The sequence below is a fragment of the Tasmannia lanceolata genome, unplaced genomic scaffold, assembly GCF_043159265.1.
Source record: "Tasmannia lanceolata isolate RefF3 unplaced genomic scaffold, GAP_Taslan_0.1 ptg000006l, whole genome shotgun sequence".
NCBI lineage: Eukaryota > Viridiplantae > Streptophyta > Magnoliopsida > Canellales > Winteraceae > Tasmannia > Tasmannia lanceolata.
In genome coordinates this window covers 16251857-16271422 of record NW_027518683.1, presented here as the reverse complement: position 1 = coordinate 16271422, position 19566 = coordinate 16251857, and the positions used below count along the sequence as shown (strand labels likewise).

The window sequence follows — 19566 nt, the reverse complement described above, 5'->3', positions numbered from 1 at the left end:
TGTATCTACGCTCAACTCAATTCAACTCAATTAAGCCTTTGTCCCGGACTAGTTAGGGTTGGCTAATGAATCCGTTAGAAAATTTTCATAAAGAAGGTGAAAGAATTTACCCGGCTCAAATTGACAAAATATCCATTGTTTCTAATCATTTAAAAGTAGCGGTTTCAAACAACATAAAGTACCCTTAAATAATGTGGACTAGTATTTGCATATCATATTATGTCAATGGTACTTTTGGCCTTTTTATCCTGATTTTTTTGCTGATTTATGTAACCTTTTGCTCTTTGTGTTTATTTACTTTTACTTTGTAGTTATTTATCCATCCCAATTTTTTATCGATTCATTGACTTTTAGCCAATTTATCCCAACTTTTAATCCAATTATCCTAACTTTTAGTAGATTTAACCGATTTCCATGATTTTTAGCTGATTTACCCTAACTCCTAACATAATCTACCCTAAGTTTTTCATGATTTACTTTAAGATAATTAACCATGACTTTACCGTGATTTGCATTCTCCATACCTGAGTAATATATCTTTATATTTCAAATATTTTTATAATTCTTAATCACTACTATGTCCATTTGTTATTGGATATAATCTAAGGGCAGACTATCCTCCTTGAGCATATGTGTCAGTATTAGAGGGTCCTCGATTATCATCTCCTTATTGGCAGTATTTTTTAAGAAGAGTTTTATTTTTATCCAAGTAAGAAAATTTGGATTCGAGTCACTGAAAGGTTACTCCATTGTGACCTGGTGGTCACGAGTTCAAGCCACAGAAACAACCTCTCTGCAAAGTAGGGGTAAGGTTGCGTACATCTAGCCATCGCCAGACCCCGCAATGGTGGGGCCTCGTGCACTGGGCCGCCTTTTTTTTTAATAAAAACTTAAGAATTGTTTAACATGAGTTGCATTCTCATATAGGATCACGAGAACATGATTTGTGAACTTTCAACAAAGGTTGCAATTTCAAGTCTTGCAAAGAGAGACAATTGAAGTGCAATTAGAGGTTGTTTATACAAAGGGGATTTTGCATCCTCCATACTTAGTAAGGCCGAAAGGGGATATGAAGACTTTAAGAGGACAGTCAATGAACCGATGTCATCAAAGAAATTGGTGGGGGTTCATGATACTCCTTTAAATGATTTGGGGGATGGACGTTTGAGTTCATACAAAGGGGATTTTGAAAGCATTTGATACAATGTGAAGCTCGATGGGAGAAAAAGAAAAGTCATGCCTACCTTCATACACCTTACACGACCCTAGAGAAGAAGATGAAAGCTATTTCCACGCCAAGAAGCTGTTAATGAGATGGAGAGAAGAGTTAAAATAATTGGCCCATAACAATATAAGATTTTATGTGAACCTCTTTCTTTGGTATTTGGGAACATATTTTTACTATAAAATTTGAAACCATCTCATGTAGATTAAGGGGCCATTTGGATAGGTGGATTTTACAATCCAAGATTATAAAATCCACATTTTAGCTTGATAGTAATGTTTGGATAGCTAAAATCCCAAATTTTACAATCCACTTAACCGAGATTTTAAATAAGAAATCCAAGTTGTAGATTAGCAATTTCGAGCGTCAGAGGACACCCCTATGAACAATCCAATTCCAAAACTAGACTCAAAAAGTTCCAAAAAGCACTCTGAAAAAAGGATTAAGTACCAAAAAAGGGGAGGATTTGAATGGATCATGATCATCCAAGAACATAGGTGGATCCCGTCGGTCCACTGACTCCCAGTGGTTTCACGATTGAGCCTCCACTTAACTTCTCCCGGGAAATGATATATCCGCTTTCTTTTTTTTTACTTGGGACAGCCCCATCTAGTGCAAAAGAGTAGTCATAAAGTAGGGGTGGACATGGTTCGGTTCCAACTTGAGGAACCGAACCGAACTAGCCTATTTGGTTCGGTTCGGTTCTACAATCCACCGGTTCGGTTCTGGGTATAGAATTTGAGAACCGATGGAAACCGATTCGGTTCTGGGTTTGGGTGTATGGAACCGAGAACCGAACCGAACCGAACCAGTTTTCATATGTTTTTTGAAAAACAAAAAAAAACGGGTGCTGATATCCTTTTCCTCGTATAGTTTGGAGCTTTGGGTTTGGAAAAAAACAAAAAGGGGTGCTGATATCATTTTTATTTGGTTAATAACATTAAAACCCATCGATTTTTGTGTGTTTTCACTTTTCACTTTTCACTTTTCACTTTTCTTATGTTCTGTGTTTTGTTTCTCAAAACTCAAAACGAGCCCTAACCCTAAATCTTTCATCTTCCTTTCCCCTCCACAACGGAAGCCGCCGCCGCCGCCCGCCGGCCCATAGAGAACTCTGTCTCGGCGTCTCCTCCTCCCTGCCTCTCCTCAAGGTAATCTCGCATTTTCTCTTCCCTCTTCATATTTGATTTTTTAGAACTAATTTTGAATAAACTCTAAATCTATTTTTGAGAACTGATTTTGAATCCCTACTTTATATCACAAAAGACCAAAAAAAAAGTTAAAAACATGGAATTAAAAGGGAAGAGATTTGGGCGTAGAAAGTAGAAACGGCTAGAACCCAGAACCGAACCGAGCCGAACCGACCAAGTTCGGTTCGGTTCCAGCCACAATCGGTTCGGTTCTGGTTCCAAGTTTCAGGAATCGACAATGGAGTGGTTCGGTTCTGGGTATACCTCGGAACCGAACCGAACCATGTCCACCCCTATGACATAAAGACACCAGAGGGACTGTCCCGAGTAAAGGAAAAAGTGAGTGAAAATAAAACATAAATACTAAGCTTAGTTCCTTTTTTTGGTTCATTAGACCTAAAGCATTTTTATTGATGTCTTATACAGCACATTTAAGAAAATGATATTGCCCCCCTCCCTCTCCTCTTCGGATGTCCTTTTCCTAATAAAAGATGACTTCAAGAGAAAGGACAAACAAAAGGTGTTAGAAATTGTAGAAAGGAGGAAGAGGGTAGAAATATAAGAGACCTACAATAGTAACTCTGAAAAATATGCAACGGATTAGGGATGTCAAATGTTTTTAGATTTACAAGATGGTAGGTAATATAGATTGCAATTTAAACAGAGAGACCAAAATCACACCAAGCAAAGAGTACACGGATTAATTGTAGATGGAAGAAGAGACTTCTTAAGAGGAGAAAGTGTCAATGATGGTGGTGTGAAGTGGGTCACTCAAATGGGTAGCCCAATTGTTGAGTGGGCCTTTGCCTGTGGCTGCAGCTTGGACGGCAAAGCCCAAGAAGGCAACCATAGCAAGGCGGGCATGCTTGATCTCTGCCAATTGAAGGGTTGCCTTCTTCTCAGGGTCCGCGGCTAGGCCGAGAGGGTCAAAGAACTTCCCTCCTGGGTACAGCCTCTTCTCGGGGTCCAACTCCGCGTTCCTTTGGAACTCTATGTATCCAATCACTAGCACCTCGATCCAGATCAATGCAGTTATGGAGAAGGGAAGAGGAAGCCCAAGGTAGGAAGAACCTTCAATAAGCTCCACCTGAGAAATGCAACCCAAATTTAGTTACAATGACTGAAATACCCTCATGTCAGAATATAATGACAGACTAGCTAACACTAGCTTTTCGTAAATCTTTTCTAAAATTACCAAGGGCATTTTAGTCTAAAGACTCCAAACCCTCTCTCTTCATTACCCCAACACCTTCAGACTCGAAACAAAATAGAAATCGGAGTCCACATACCTTTCCGGCATCTTGCCACGTGACACCGGTGAGTGACTCAACAGCGAGTGCACCGAGTGTGGCTAGCATGGCCCACCTCCCGTGTATCAATTCACACTCCCTAAACCTCTGAAGCCCAAACACCTCACTATAAGGCTGGAAAGGGGTGGACTTCACGTCCGAGGTCTCGAACCGGGTCCCGATAATATCCCCAGCCGGGTTCCGGGCCAGGTTCTGGTCCAGCGAGTCCAGTTCGAACTGCAAGTACTCTGCGGGCTTCCCCAGCCCAAACGGGTCGAATCCATAGTCTCCAACAAAACTCCCGTCCAAATATTCAGGGGCCTTTGCTCCCGGGTACCACAGCGGACGGTCCGAAATTATCTTTTTCGCCGGGCTTTTCTTGGCGGGTTTTTTTCCGAACCCGAACCCAAACCGGGCCTGGAATTTCCCTCCATTTGGTTGGGATTTTGGGAGAGGGGTTCCGAGAAAGGTGGAGGTAGCAGCGGCTGTTGCGGTGGCCATGGCCTCTCTCTAACGTGCGCTGGGAGGGAAGGGGAGTTGGGTGAAATTGGTTTTCGTGTGGAAGACACAGGGAGGGACTATATAGATGGGGTTTTGGTGGTTTATCCTGAGTGTTGATTTTTGACCGTTGGAGGGGATGGGCGTATCTATCTGACGGTTGTGGGGATCGCGCCCTTATCTTTTCCTTATCGTTAAGTCGTGTAGGTGGCAATGGTTTTGCTTATGTTGTGTGTCGTTTTAGCCTGCTGTGTGGAGGAATTTTTGTGGTGGATGCTGTTTGATGTGGGAGAAAATCTGCTGATCTTTTTTTTAGGCTGCTGATACTTGCGCTACCATGTTTTGATAATGACACAAACTTACCTTGTCTTTTATGATTTAATTGGTGTCAAAAGCTATTGCAATTCCCAAGAAGCTCCAGCAGCCAATTAAAAAGGAAAAGACAAGGTGAGTTTGTGACGTTAATTTGCACTCCCCTGTTTTGATAACGAGTCTGCGGAAGGAATTACGGGTGGAGATTTTACATGATAAGTGTGCGTGAAGTCCAGTATTTTTTCAGAATGTACAGTGGGACCCCGACCCTGAGTCAGGGCCAAAAAAATGAACCCTGATCCGCCCTCAAGGTTGAGAAACCTAGCCCGGACCCTGTTCGGGTTCAGGACGGGTCAGGGCTGACAGGGCCAAACTTGCACCCCTAAGTGTGCCCTTGCAAAAATTAGATTAGAGGGTGCCCCCATTGGTTGTACTCAAGGTTTTAAATTTCGGTTTCGGTACCTATTTCGGACCCATTGAAATCCGAAATTTCGGCGAAATCCAAAATTTCGGTCCGAAATTTGGTATTAAGCTTCGAAATTTGGGACTTAAATTTCGGAATTTCGGCCGAAATTTTGTAACATTTATTTATTTTCTTAAAAAAATGCCATTTTCTCAAAATTTCAAACCGAAGTTTCAGTTGAAATTTGAAATTTAATATTTCGCGAAATATCAAATTTCGGGAAATTCCGGTTTCGGTCCCCACCGAAATCCGAAATTTAAAACCATGGTTGTGCGTCACAAAAGTGCGTTTATAATAGCACTGAAAGCACTGAAAAATGTGAAAGTCAGAGAACATTATGCATCCAATTGGGGTGTGGTAGGGGTCTTTCATCTGATTTAAACAAGGGCACCCTTGGGTTTAGCATTCCTCTTATTCTATTTAATCATGATGCAACATGTTAATAAAATGAAGAGAAGAGTGAGAGAGAGTATGTGAAGAATGTGGAGAGTTGGGCGCGGCGGCATTCCATCAGATTCTCCAAGCTTTCCAACAGTCCACCCTTCTTATTCGTAAACCCAAGATTACTTAAGCCATTCTAGTGTGAGTTCGTCAAGGGATATCAGCTTATTTTTTCTCAAATCTTTTTCCCTACAGAAGAACACACAGTCGGTGTTTGGCTCAAAGGGAGCATTCCTCATCTTTTCAAAGATTTTAAAGGCTTTTATAGGCCCTTGGCGCAGAGAAGAAGTTGATTTTTGTCGATGTGGGCCTAATTCCATCACTAGTGAAAATGGAGGGAAAATCATCCAGGCATGTGTGCTTGTTCTTGTGTACATATGCATGGGGGGCTTTAGCTAGTGTAAGAGTTTTGGTATTTCTTAGGAACTTGGGGGCCTTCCGGGCTTACAATGCTTGCAAAGGTGTTTAGGCTTGGGAATGGGGGTTGGTTCAATCATCGGCAAAGTCCTAAATTTTGGGTTTCAAAGGAGAATCTAGGTATATACTAGGTCATCGTATCAAGCGTCTATAAGGAGCGTTGATCTTACTGAAAATACGCCATCATCATTGGGATTGCTGCCGCATGCCTTCATCAACTAGGCAGGGCAAAATAGGGTGTCTGCACTTTCACTCTCAACTTGTGCCCCTCTAAGGTGAGATCCAAGTTACGCTTCACATTGCAGCCAACCCTTTTTCACGAACGAACAAAGCATATTGAGCTGGATTGTTATTTAGTGCGGGAAAAGATACATCTAGGCTAGCTTGCTACAAATCATATCCCTACCAAGGTTCAATTGGCTGCTACATTTACAAAAACTCTTGAGCATGGTCAATTCTCACTCTTCCTTCTAAACTAGGGTTTATGGATCTTCATCCTCCCAATTGAGGAGGCATGTTAATTAAGAAACCATCATATTGAGTATTCTTGGGAGAGTATGGAGAGGAGAGCCTGACAATACGATTTTTTATGTTGAGCATTTTTATCTCCAATTACTTTACCTTTTTCTTTGAAAGGTGGCAATTATATTTAAGAAAAGGAAGGCCGAGAAGGTCAATACATAAAGTAAAAAGCATAGCGAAAAATAAAATAGAAACAAATTAAAGAAAAAAGCTCGGGGGGTAAGGAATCGAACAATTCTATCGATGCCCTATCCACCCTAACCCTAGCAAGAGAGTCAACGACATCATTTGCTGATCTTCTAACATGCTTAAAAACTATAGATGAGGCACCGATCCTATCTTGAATCTCATCAAAGAAACAATCAAATCTCCAAAGGTCCAAAGGTGAGGATGAGGACCCTTGAGCCAGCGAATAACATTTAGAGTCCCCTTCAACCACTACTTTATCCATGCATTCTTTATCCAAAAATTCAATGCCTTGGTGCACTGCGCGCACCTCTGCCTCGCTTGCGTCTCCAATTACTCTACCTTATTTTACTATTTTTTCAATCCATCAATATTCCTCAATGTCCCGGCTATTCACGGAACGTGAGAAGCAGATGAATAATCATCTGCTTCCGGAAGAAATCGACGAATTTCTTGGGAGTCCTACAAGATCAATTCGTTCTTTTTTCTCTGACAGAGGGTCAGAACTTAATCTAGGTTCGAATAGAAAACTACAACTCTTTTCCACAATCCAAGTGATTACATTGTATTTTATATATAATTATTGCAAATAGAAAACTACAACTCTTTTCCACTACGGTTTTGCACCAAACCTTCCTCTTTGTATTTCTACTCGACTTGAATACAAATGAAGGGCGTTTATTTCAATGCTACCTTGGTCACACTTCCACTGGATGTGCTGCTGCTCTAAATGTAGAATCAATTATGAGGATGTAGAATCAATTATGAGGATGTAAAATCAATTTAATTGAGTCCAAAATCGATTCTATACAGTGAACCGAACACCTAATTTTGCTTTGAGTCAGTCTTGGATGCAAAATGATCAATTCTCAAATATACGAAATAAAGAGCACCTAATGTTAAGATCTATTTGCCTCCTTTTCTTCTCTGGGCCACCCCCTTGAAGTGTAAAAGGAGTAGTCATAAATACACTAGAAGGGGTGGCCCAGGGAAGAAAAGGGGTTAATATATCACTTCCCTTCACCTAATCGTGACCTTATTTTACAGCAACCGAGGGCCTTGATTTTGTGGGCCACTGACCCACTAACCATATATTCTCTCTTGATCTAACTCCGATTCCTAAGGGGCCGTTTGAATACAGGGATTTTATAATTCAGGATTTTAGGATTGTAAAATCCTGGGTTTCACATCCTAAAACATGATTATTTAAGTGAAATCCTCGATTTTATAATCGAATACCTGAATTTTTAAAACTAAAACCTGGATTTGGCAATCCTGTATTATAAAATCCATGTATCCAACCCGTCCCCTTTATCATAAATATCGTATCCACAACAACCCATAATGGGTGGTTCCTACATACCCATCTACCATTCAAACTCTTTTATTAGCAAATTATCCCACAAGCTTCCCCTGCAACGTCTCTCTCTCTCTCTCTCTCTCTCTCTCTCTCTCTCTCTCGCTCTCTGTGTGTCATGGCCACCGCATGGGAGGAGAGTGTTGCCGACTCAATCAACACCATTTACCTCCTCTTCTCAGCCTACCTTGTCTTTGTAATGCAACTAGGATTCGCCATGCTATGTGCCGGCTCCGTCCGCGCCAAAAACGCCATGAACATCATGCTCACCAATGTCGTGGACGCCGTTGTGGGCAGCGTCTCTTACTACCTCTTCGGCTTTGCCTTTGCCTTCGGCGTAGGCTCCAATTCCAACCCTTTCATCGGGACTCGCTTTTTCGCCCTCAAAGACATCCCCAATGACACATATGACTATGCCTACTTCCTCTATCAATGGGCTTTCGCAATTGCTGCTGCCGGAATAACAAGCGGATCCATAGCTGAAAGGACCCAATTTAGTGCCTACCTTGTATTCTCATTCTTACTAACGGGCTTTGTGTACCCAGTTGTGTCCCATTGGGTCTGGTCCACCGGCGGTTGGCTTAGCCCAAGTTACGATGGTACAAGTGGTTTGTTGTTCGGGTCCGGCGCCATTGACTTTGCCGGAAGTGGTGTGGTTCATTTGGTGGGCGGGGTCGCGGGTCTTTGGGGTGCCCTAATAGAAGGCCCACGGGTCGGGCGGTTCGATGCCTTTGGGAAGCCCATACAAATGCGCGGTCACAATGCCACTTTAGTAGTACTTGGTACATTCTTGTTGTGGTTTGGATGGTTTGGGTTCAACCCCGGATCTTTCACCAAGGTCCTTGTTTCTTATCCGGACGCGACCGATGAAGGAAATTGGACCGGGGTCAGCCGGACTGCGGTCACCACTACGCTCGCGGGCTCGACCGCGGGCCTAGTGACCCTTTTCGGCAAACGATTGCTTGTGGGCCATTGGGATGCATTGGACGTGTGTAACGGGCTTTTAGGTGGGTTCGTGGCGATCACTTCCGGGTGCTCTGTGGTTGAGCCGTGGGCCGCGATTGTGTGTGGATTCTTCGCGGCTTGGGTCTTGATTGGGCTCAATGTGGTGGCCCTTAAACTAAGGTTTGATGATCCATTAGAGGCAACACAATTACATGGGGGATGTGGTGCTTGGGGACTAATCTTCACAGGGCTATTTGCTAAGGAGGAATTTGTAGTTCAAGCTTATAATTCAGGCGCGGAAGGCGTAAAACGCCCATTTGGGCTGTTCATGGGAGGGGGATGGGGGCTGCTTGGAGCTCAAGTGGTGGAGGTATTGGTGATTATGGGTTGGGTTAGTGTGACCATGGGACCTTTGTTCTATGTTCTTCATAAGCTCGGCCTTCTAAGGATATCGCGCGAGGAGGAAGTCGCCGGACTTGATATATCAAGCCATGGGGGCTATGCTTATGTTGATCATCACGAAGAAAAACATCCTCGATTCTACGCGGATTATGTGAGAATGCAAGAAGGATCACGCTCTTAGATGCTTAGTTTGCAGGCAATTGGATTGATCTGGTTCTGTGAGTTGCTAGTTTTTGTTGTGTATAAGACAGGGAGAAATAGCTAAACTGGCTAAAGTTTGTTTTTGTTTTGGGTTTATTATTGGGTTTTGATGAATCAATTGAATTTTATCAATTATGCGTGATTGAATTAGGTTTATTGGTATTAAATGCTCATCTCTGTAATTTTCTCAAGGTGATTTTGTTCATCATAAGGCCCGGTTTGTTTTAGATTTTGAGAGTCGATTTTGAGTTCAGAAATGATTATTGGACCAAAAATTGCATTTAATTTTAGAGCTGAGATTATTCCAAATCTCAGCCTTTCACGCATTGTTTTGAGGCTAACATTCAATTTTGGACTCAAAATTGATTCTCGGAACCTAAAACGTACAGGGCTTAAGCTATAAGCACTGTGAGACTCTTCACACATTGTTTAGAGTCTTTTGACAGTCCCTTTACCTAGCATAAAGTATTAAGTATTTAGCAACTTTTAAGAAACTTAGACCCTTGTTCTTGCTTCGTCAGGGAACTAGCTATAACCCCTCAGAATCTTGACTGTTTTAGGCCCTGTTTATTTTGGAGTTTGAGAGTTGATTTTGAGTCCAAAACTGATTATTGTTAGTTTTGGAATCTGAGAATCGATAATGAGTCCAAAAAATAATTATTGCACTCAACACTAAATTCAATTTTGAGTCCAATAATTAATTTTCATCTTAAAATAGATTCTCCGAATCAAGGTTGTAGAGTTACGGTATTGAAGAGTTAACAGAAAAGTTCACACAGAAATCAAAGTAACAAATTATCCAACTAGTAATTGTGATCTCAGTAACGCTAAAAACTAGGGGTGCAACTCGGGTCGGGTTGAGGCCAACCCGACCTGATCCGAGGAACCTTTTTTCCAACCCGACCCAACCCGAGTTTTTAAGCTTATTAAAAAAAAAATAAAAAAATTGATTAAAAATGTCAGGTTTCACTCAGGTCGGGTTGCCCAAACCCTCAACCCAATCCGATTTCCAACCCGGGTTGGGAAAACTGAACCCAAACTCGACCCGACACGAGTTTTTTTCGGGTTGAGCCCAACCCGAGTTGCACCTCTAATGAAAACAATATCCAAAACTGATTATTGGACTCAAATTACATTAGGCCCTGTTCGTCTTAGATTTTTACAACTGATTGTGAGTCTAAAATCGATTATTGGACCCAAAATCACGTATAATTTTGAGTCCAATAATTTGTTTGGACTTTCTTGTTTAATCTTAAGTCCAACATCGGTTTTGAACTCACAACCAACTGTCAAAATCTAAAATGAACAAGGCCTTAATTTTGAGTAATAATCAGTTTTGGACCCACAATCAATTCTCAAAATACAAAACAAACAGGGTTAAGGGATGTGAATGGATAGTGTAGACACCCCATTTTGACTGTGCCCTAAACCTTTCAATTTTAATCAAAAACCCATCAAATGAATGAATTAGGGCCTCAAACTTCATCCTAAGCTAGGTTAGGGTCCCATCTAGCTCCCCACAAAATCATGTCGAAATCCGAGCGTGTTTGCCTAGCGAACGAACCAAAGAAGTGTCGTAGTGTAAATGCAGAAGGGGGTGAGTTTATCCTGAAGGAGGGGGGGGGGGCGAATTTATCCTGGAAAGGACAAATCTGGGGGCATATAGGACACAATCCGAAGGTGCGCCCATCAATTTTTCGCGCAATCGTGCGCTTATCAAAAATAGTTGTGCTGATATCCCTACCCAGAAAAACCTATAAATACCAGCTAACTTCTTTTAAAAAAAAGGAATCTGAGCTTTTCTTCTTTTTAGAGAGAGAAAGAGCGAGAAAGCTTGAGAGAGAAACTGGATCTCATTTTTCTAAACCCTAATTCTCCGATCATCTTCTTCGGCTGACCTCCGGCCAAGCTGTGGCATGTTCCGATCGTTTTCCTCGATCATTTCTGTTGAAGATCCGGCAATTATATCACTTTAAATCTGTATTTCTCTAGCTCCGACCATATTTTTGCAAATCTGGTCAACTTCTCTGAGAAATTTCACTAGAAACCTCCTCTGCAATATATTCTGGAATATCTTCATCATCCTCGGCTTTATCCTCTGTAAATCTTCTTCCTTCTCACCTTGAACCGTAAGCGATCTTCTTCTCCGGCGAGTCAATCGATGCTCCAGTCGGTCTCCGATCATCCTTAGTTTCTTAGAAAATCACTTGTTCTTCAAATTCCGACAAGGCTCCGGTTGTATTTGGAGAAATTGTGCAAATATTAAAGGAGGAAGTGAAGTTGATTTGTTTTTTTTTTAAGTCAAGGTCAGATCGAGTAGAGCTCTTTGATCATTACAGGTATGGATTTGAAATTTTATTGTTCATAATTAAATGAGTGTTGAATGATAAGCTCAAACTTCTTCATTATTCTCTTTCATTTTGCAAGTTCTCTTGTATTTATCTTCTGGGGATTACTTTAAGCTACTTTTCTTTTTCTTTTTTTTATGAAATATGTATGTATAGAATTAATTTTTTATTTAGAAAATCTAAATTCCTGATTGATTTTCTTTAATAGAAATTTGTTCTATAAGTTTTTTTTAAGAAGATCCAAGTTTACTGGACATTATGATTTTAATAGCTTTATTTGTGCTTGTAAGGGGAAATTTATGCTCTTAATTGATTGTCTTCAGGAAAATTTGAGCTTTTAACTGATCCTGTGATTTTTTTTTATCACTTAATGATTTTTTTTTTTAAATCTAATTCATAGCTAGAATCTGTGCTTCTTGAGTTTCATTTTCGAGAATTGGAAGCTCCTTATGTTTGACTGTGTTTAATTTGTCTTTGTGTATTTTGATGAAAAGCATGAGCAAGGAAACACTTTTTTTTTTTTCAATGGCATTTGTAATATATTCTCGAAGGAAAATATTCAGAAGGTGGCATTTGGATTTATGACATTGTTCTAGTGTGATTTGTGTCCTGTTTACAGATAGTATCAGAAGCTATCTAGTGTGATTTATCCCCTGTATATATATATATATATATATATATATATATATATATATATATATATATATATATATATATATATATATATATATATATATATATATATATAAGCTTGCCAACATAAGCTATCAGGTTCATGAAAGTGATTTATGTAAGAAAGCTATTTTAGGAATCCAATTTCATATTGGAATTCAATTCAGGGCTTTATATTCATTAGACTTTGTAATTTTGGATAAGTTACAAATAGCTATTTTAACAGGTTTATGAGAGTAGTTCCTTATCATTGTCAGGACATAGGAATAATTGTATCTTTATTAGAATAGAGTTTCTTACGCTATTAGGCTACCAATTTTAATTGTCTAATTGAGATATATATAACCTGTTGGTCTCACATATCTTATATACTGAACATGTGAATGACCTCCTACTGTGAAATCATGAATTGTGCTGGTAATTTCAATAGAACTTCCACTTGATACTTTCCTCATACTCTTATTCCTCATCATTTTCCTCATGTTACTTATATTTTCTCATTACCCAAGAGCTGCATATAAACAAAATAAAGAATGTATAATGGAGAATTACGTGGATCCTTGATTTAATTGGTTGTATACCCTCATTTTGATGAATTGAGAGGCAAAAATTCGTTCAATTAGAGTAATTGGTTATATTAACTGTGTTACTCTTATATTTCTGACATAAAAGAGTTTTTTTTAGTATGTCCATGTTGAGTGTTTGCATAATTATGTTTGATTTTTTTTAATATAAAGGATTATGGTTTACGCATTTTATCCATAAATGCTAGTTGAGCAGTTTCCATCATATGAATAGGGATAAATAAAATGTTTAATCTGTTGTGCTTCTTTGACATATACGGCAGAATCATTGATATTTTTAGTTAGATGGATAACTGTGTGGAGATTTCATGTATATGTTATAGGATCTTCATTAGAAAATTAAAGAATTATTGTTTGCTGAATATTTGGTTATCTTTCCTTGGAGGTTCGAACGTAACTCATTTATTTTCGAATATTAATAAACAGTGGGATCATACATCCTTCATTGTATACATAAGAATATTGGTATATTTGGATTTTATATATATATATATATATATATATATATATATATATATATATTATTCTCTTTCTCATTGCGAAGGGGCGATGAAGACGTTAGTCCAAGCCCATCCTTAGAGGGACTTACCTGGACATGGCGGTACCCTCTTTTCTCATTTTTCCTCTTCTTTAGGTAAAGTGTTCTTAGTCTTTTAAGTAGCCCAAGCCCATCATTAGGGGACTTGCTCAGTCCAAGTAGCACTCCCCTCTTCTATTCAAAAGACTTGACCAGTCTTTTATATGTGTATCCCCTAGACATTAAAGCCTTTCTCATTGCAAAGGCAATGGAAGAGTCATTTTGAACCCATCCCTTTATGAGACAAGCTACGTTTCGACAGAAAAGTCAAACTCTTTGGAGACAAGCTTTGTCCCTTTAATGAGTCAACCCATAGGAGACTACCACGAGTCTCATAAGCTGTAACCCTACTAGGTAAAGACCAACTCGGTCTATTAGTTGCCTAATCCTTCCATCATTGCACGAGTAATGATAAGGATACTTGGAGCCCACCTCCGTGTCTAGGAGACTTGCTCAGTCTCACTAGCACCATTCTTTATCTCCTATTCTTTTAAGGAGACTAGCCTAGTCTCATTGGTACTCCCCTCTTAGGGTTGTGTAGTAGGAGTCAGTCTTTTCGTATATGAATCTGTCTTTAGTTAGAGAGTCAGTCTTTCGAAAGCCAGTCATATCATCATAGAGGTTAGGATTCTATCTATCCTCTCATCAAGTCATGAGATTTTTATCCACTCCTGCAAGGTATAGGATACTTTCTAACCCTTGCAGAGTCGTAATTCTGTCAAGTTCTCCCGTAAAGCATATGATGATGTCCAACCTTTGTGGGATATCAGGAGTCTATCCTACCTTTATGATGATAGGATTCTGTCATCTTGAGTAAAAAATCAAAAACATCTGAAAAAACTAAAAATCTTAAAAATCTTGAGTCATTATGAGTAGCTAGGAGAGTCTGTTCCGAACTACGTTAGCTTGATCCCTTTCCACAGGGTACGTAGTACAGCTTGGGATCCACATCCCAAGTCCAACCAAACATTTAAAAATAAACATTTCAAACCTTCTAAAAATATAAAAATTCTTCAAAATCTTTTCAAAAAGATCTTCCCCTAGAGTTAGGAGTCTGTCTTAGATATTTGGGGGTGTTTTAGAGTTAGGAGGTTGTTTTGTTTGTGTTGCTTGGTGTGTCTTGTCGTGTGAGTGTCCCTAGAGTTAGAAGGCCTCGAGTCATGGTCGGGTAGACATTTAGTCGAACCGATGGCTAGACTGGGAAGCATTTCGTTAGCCCATGGTTTTCCTTAGGATGCACAGCCTAGTTACTCATAGGATGTAGGGCCCACCTGCATAGCTTAAGGCTAACCAACTTGCATTAGTTAGGACATATAGAGAGTCCTAAAAATTACAATTCACCTGAACTTAAGCAATCGTAAAAAAAAAGCTTTAAAAACCAGTCGAGTCTAGTTGACCGAGTTTATGATAGCAGTTCTAGATGGTTAGACATCGTAGTTTAGAATAGGTCATCGTACTACGTTGATTTTGATTCTTCCCGACGCCGGGATACGTAGAGCAGCTAGGATGGATGACCATCTTGGTCCGAGTCAAGTATTGCATTAGAGTTTTAGGGTTTGTTGTGTCGAGTCGGGTGTAGAGTCAAGTTGTGATGTGTGTTTTGTTGTGTTTTCTTACTTTCTAGTACAGACCTTATGCCTTTAGCTGTAGCATGCATGTGTCTACACACCAGAACTTAGACACCAATTAGATATGACACTCATAACCTAGCTATTTTTGGGTAACACTTCTCTCATTTATTTTGTGTGTGCTTATTATTCATCTCTGAGACATGCATGATTAGGTAGATATCTTCTTGGAGATGTATGTTCCCATCTCACATGACTTTCGTCCAAAACTCTTCAAAATCAATAAATAAATGGCATAAGAGACCAGGTGCTCGCACTTGGGCGGATGAGGTGCTCTTCGGACCTTCCAAATTCGTAACCAGGCACGAACCTTCTTTTATATCTCTGGTTATCCATTGCAACAGAGCATAGTATGGGATCCAGGGCTTACTTCTTTGGATGACGAGTCTTCTTTGTTTAAGGTACGTCTCGAATCTGGGCTAGTCCCTGAATCGAGAGGTATCTCACCTTTCATCGCCACTCATGCTGTGAGAGACACTTCTTTCGAGAGTTCCTTGGTAGAGCTCTCCATTCACGTGGATGATTCCAGAGAGACTTCTCGTGGGGCTCGTCCCCCGCCTCTCTCGAATCGGGGTCCACAGATAGTAACTAGACAAACGGGTGGGCCGGGCCGGGTTTCACCCAACCTGTACGGGGTCGGGTGGTAGGGCCGGGTCACAAATGACCCGGATTCTTACGGGTCACTATTTTGTGAACCCAGACCCCACCCGTATGGGCAGGGCCGGGTGCACCCGTGGGTCGCCCAATTTTTTTTTCTTTTGCTGGTTTTATTCCCACACTTTAGTATGATCCAAACCATCCATGTGATGGGCCATAACATAAATAGGTTGTGCCCAAAAAAACATTTCCATAGGATGATCCTAGCCCTCTGATCTATGGAGGAATTGCATATTATTATTTATGGAAACTTCCATAGACAAGAGGGCTAGGATCATCCTATGGTAATGCTTTTTGGGGCACAACCTATTTACATTGTGTACCATCACATGGACGGTTTAGATCATCCTAGGATGTGATCCATACAGTACTTTATGAAAACTACGGGACTATAAAGACTTACATCATATAAAATCTCGATCATTTGGGGTTTTTACGGGCTCCCGTGGGTTTACCTAGCTCGGCTTAGTATTGTATGGTTGGGTTGGGCCGGGTCAAATTTCAACGGGTCACTAATTTAGTGACCCGAACTTATAAATTATGGGCGGACCGGGTGGACCCGCTAGTCTAGGTCACTTTTTGCCAAGTCTATAAAACCCACGCAAGTTGATCTAATCAATCAGATCATGATTCAAGGTGGCAAATGGGCCGTGGCGGCCCATGGCCCGGCAAGGCACGACACGGCACGATACGAGCCGTGCCAGCACGGCCCTAATAGCTACAGTGCCACGAGCAGTGCCAGCACGGCACGGAGTCATGGGCCGTGCCGGGCTTGGTTTGGCGGACCGTTCCAAGGCACCGCACCGCACGGCCCGTGAGTCCGGAACTCCATTTTATTAAATGTGTGTGTGTTTTTTTTTAAACCCGAGAATACCCCCAAAAAGGTGTTTCAAATGGCTATTTTGGGGGGTATTCTCGGCCAAACCTTCTATATTTTATAAAATACCGAAAATCCCCCCCCCCCTAAAGTGAAGAAAATGGCCAGTTGGGGCGTATTTTTGGATTTTCAATGTTTTAACTTTTTACCTTCTCTAAATACCCTCCCCAACAACTCTTTTTTTAGGGTATTTATGTCATTTCATGTCTTTTACCAAATTACCCCCTCCAACAACTAGTTTTGGGGGGTATTTTTGGATTTTTATAGTTTAAATGTTTTACCTTCCCTAAATACCCTCCTCAACAACTCTTTTTTCTTGGGTATTTATGTCATTTCATGTCTTTTACCAAATTACCCCCTTCAACAACTAGTTTTGGGGGGTATTTTGGGAAGTCAAAAAATGACCAAGGCAAGCCTATAAATACGACTTCCCTCCCCCTTCATTTCTCACCAAAGTTCACTCTCTCTCTATTATCTAAGCTTTCCAGTCAACGTCTCTCTCTCCCTAATCAAGTTCTCTCTCCAATCAAATTCTCTCTCTTTCTTTAGTTAGTAGCACTAACTACTCTTCAAGATAGCGGGGATTGTTGATTAACACGAGGGTGGCGATTAGCGATTAACAAGAGGACGGCATTTTGCTCAATTAAGTTGAGGTTGGTACCCATTTAAATATTTAACATTTACATATTTAATTGTAATTCTCCTTTCCTCATCTTTTTTAAATCTCTCTTAATGGCCGGTTCCGAAGAAATTTTCTACCCCAACATTGGCCATGACTCTAACCAAGTTATGGACAATGATAAGTTGATGGAAGCTTGTTTGGGAGGTCAGTGGAGTGAGGAAGAGAGAGACTTAACCCATGAATCTCAATTTCAAGTCCAAAATCAACCCAACCCTAGTGCTAATGGGAGCGAAGCTCCTTCTTACTCTAAACCTAAAAGAGGTAGAACTTAAGTTGTTTGATCTACCTTTACTCGTGAAGAGATAAAAGGTCCTAATGGAACAATAGAAATTAGGGCAATTTATAAATATTGTAAAAGAAATCTTAGTTGTAGGGGCTACTTAAAAAGGCATGCCGAAGCTTGTACTAAAAAGCATGGATCATTGGACCCTAAGCAAACCCAACTAAGTGTCACCTCTAGCTCATTAGGTTCATTTTCCTATACTCACGATCAAAATAGGAGAGAACTAGCAGCGTACGTTGTACACTCCGAACAACCATTTGTTTTTGGAGAAGATAAACATTTTGAAAAATATGCTAAATTTGCTTTAAACCCTGCTTTTAAAAAGGTACATAGAAACACTCTAAAGTCAGACATTTTAAAACTTTTTTTATGAACGCAAACAACAACTGATTTCAAGTTTTCAAGAATTTAATGGGAAAATTTCACTTACTTCCGATATTTAGAGTACAAAAAAAGATTTATCATATATTTGTGTAACCACTCACTATATCAATTCCGATTGGATGTTAGAAAAAAGAATAATTAGCTTCAGTCTTCTTGATTTTCCACATATTGAAAATTCCATAGCAACACATATATTATCTACAGCTTGTGAATATAATATTCTACAAAAAATATTTTCTATAACTCTAGATAATGCGCTAGTAATAATAATTCTGCAGTACAATTATTAAAATCTGAATTGAAACCTATTTTAGATGGAGATCTTTTTCATGTTAGACTGCATGCTATATTTTAAATTTGGTTGTGCAAGATGGTTTGACTCTTATTAAACCACAAATAGAAAAAATTAAAAATTATCTTTCATTTATCAGTTATTCAATGTATAGAAGACAAGAATTTGCAAAATTATGCTACACTTATGGAAAAGAATTTTCAAATTCAAATTAGATGTTAAACATAGGTGGAGTTCAACTTATTTAATGTTCAAACACTGCCTTCCATATAGAAATTTAATTTCATCATTTTGTAATGAAAATATGCCTCTACCTTTCCGTCACACTATATCTTTAGAAGATTGGAACACTATTGAGGGTTTTATGAATTTGCTTGGAGTTTTTTACAATGCAACTAATGCATTATCTGCTGTTTACAAACCAACCTCAAATATAATTATGAGTACTTTATATAACATTACTCTGACTTTCAAATAAAATATAAATAAGCAATATGAACAAATAATTGAAGTAATGGAGACTAAATTTAAAAAATATTTTAATAGAATTCCACTTCCATATTCCTTAAATACAGTAATAGACCCCAGATTCAAGTTATAAGGTTAAGAAGTCTTGTTAGAAGAGTCACATAAAAACCTTGGTAATGAACCTAAGGAATCATGGCATAATATAAATGAAATTAGATTGTTATTAAGGTCTATGTATCATATATATCAAGTAGAATATGGACAACGAAGATCGAGTTTTTTTACGAGCTCTTGGCCTAAAAATAATCCAATTTTTGCGTTAATAAACCAAAAAGACAAAAACCTGGTAGTGTTTGTGCTACATCTTACAATGGGTTATCATTGTATTTGGAAAATGAACATTATATCAAATCCCGAACAATGAAAAACTTTTGAAATTTTGCCATGGTGGAAAGCAGATGAAAAAACTTATCAAGTGCTATCCATCATGGCACGTGATCTACTAACTTTCCAGTGTCTACAGTAGCTTTGGAGTCCGCTTTTAGTGCAAGTAACATGGTTTTAGATGATAAACGATCTAAAATGTCATAAAAAAACATTAGAGTTATGCGTGTGCCTGAAGGACTAACTTGATGCAGATATTAGAATACAAGATAGTAGACGAGA

General features: G+C 39.5%; 2 protein-coding genes across 2 annotated transcripts; one reads left to right on the top strand and one right to left on the bottom strand.

Annotated features, from left to right (window-relative positions):
- Positions 1 to 2991: 2991 nt before the first annotated feature.
- LOC143879908 (chlorophyll a-b binding protein CP29.2, chloroplastic-like) lies at positions 2992 to 4279 on the bottom strand. Its single transcript, XM_077382591.1, has 2 exons — positions 3705 to 4279; positions 2992 to 3502 (listed from the first exon to the last, which is right to left on the bottom strand). The coding sequence occupies exons 1-2, from the start codon at positions 4203 to 4205 to the stop codon at positions 3143 to 3145; spliced, it is 861 nt and encodes a 286-aa protein (XP_077238706.1). The 5' UTR covers positions 4206 to 4279; the 3' UTR covers positions 2992 to 3142.
- A 3678-nt stretch (positions 4280 to 7957) lies between these two features.
- On the top strand, positions 7958 to 9590 carry LOC143878432 (ammonium transporter 1 member 3-like). The gene has a single exon (XM_077380724.1). It carries the CDS (start codon positions 8019 to 8021, stop codon positions 9426 to 9428), a length of 1410 nt encoding a protein of 469 aa, XP_077236839.1. The 5' UTR covers positions 7958 to 8018; the 3' UTR covers positions 9429 to 9590.
- The last annotated feature ends 9976 nt before the right edge of the window (positions 9591 to 19566 follow it).

Coding starts and splice junctions, on each gene's coding strand:
- LOC143879908 (XM_077382591.1), bottom strand. CDS start 4,205: ATGGCCACCGCAACAGCCGCTGCTACCTCCACCTTTCTCGGAACCCCT. Junction 3,503..3,704: donor CGTGGCAAGATGCCGGAAAG/GTATGTGGACTC, acceptor TGCATTTCTCAG/GTGGAGCTTATTGAAGGTTC.
- LOC143878432 (XM_077380724.1), top strand. CDS start 8,019: ATGGCCACCGCATGGGAGGAGAGTGTTGCCGACTCAATCAACACCATT.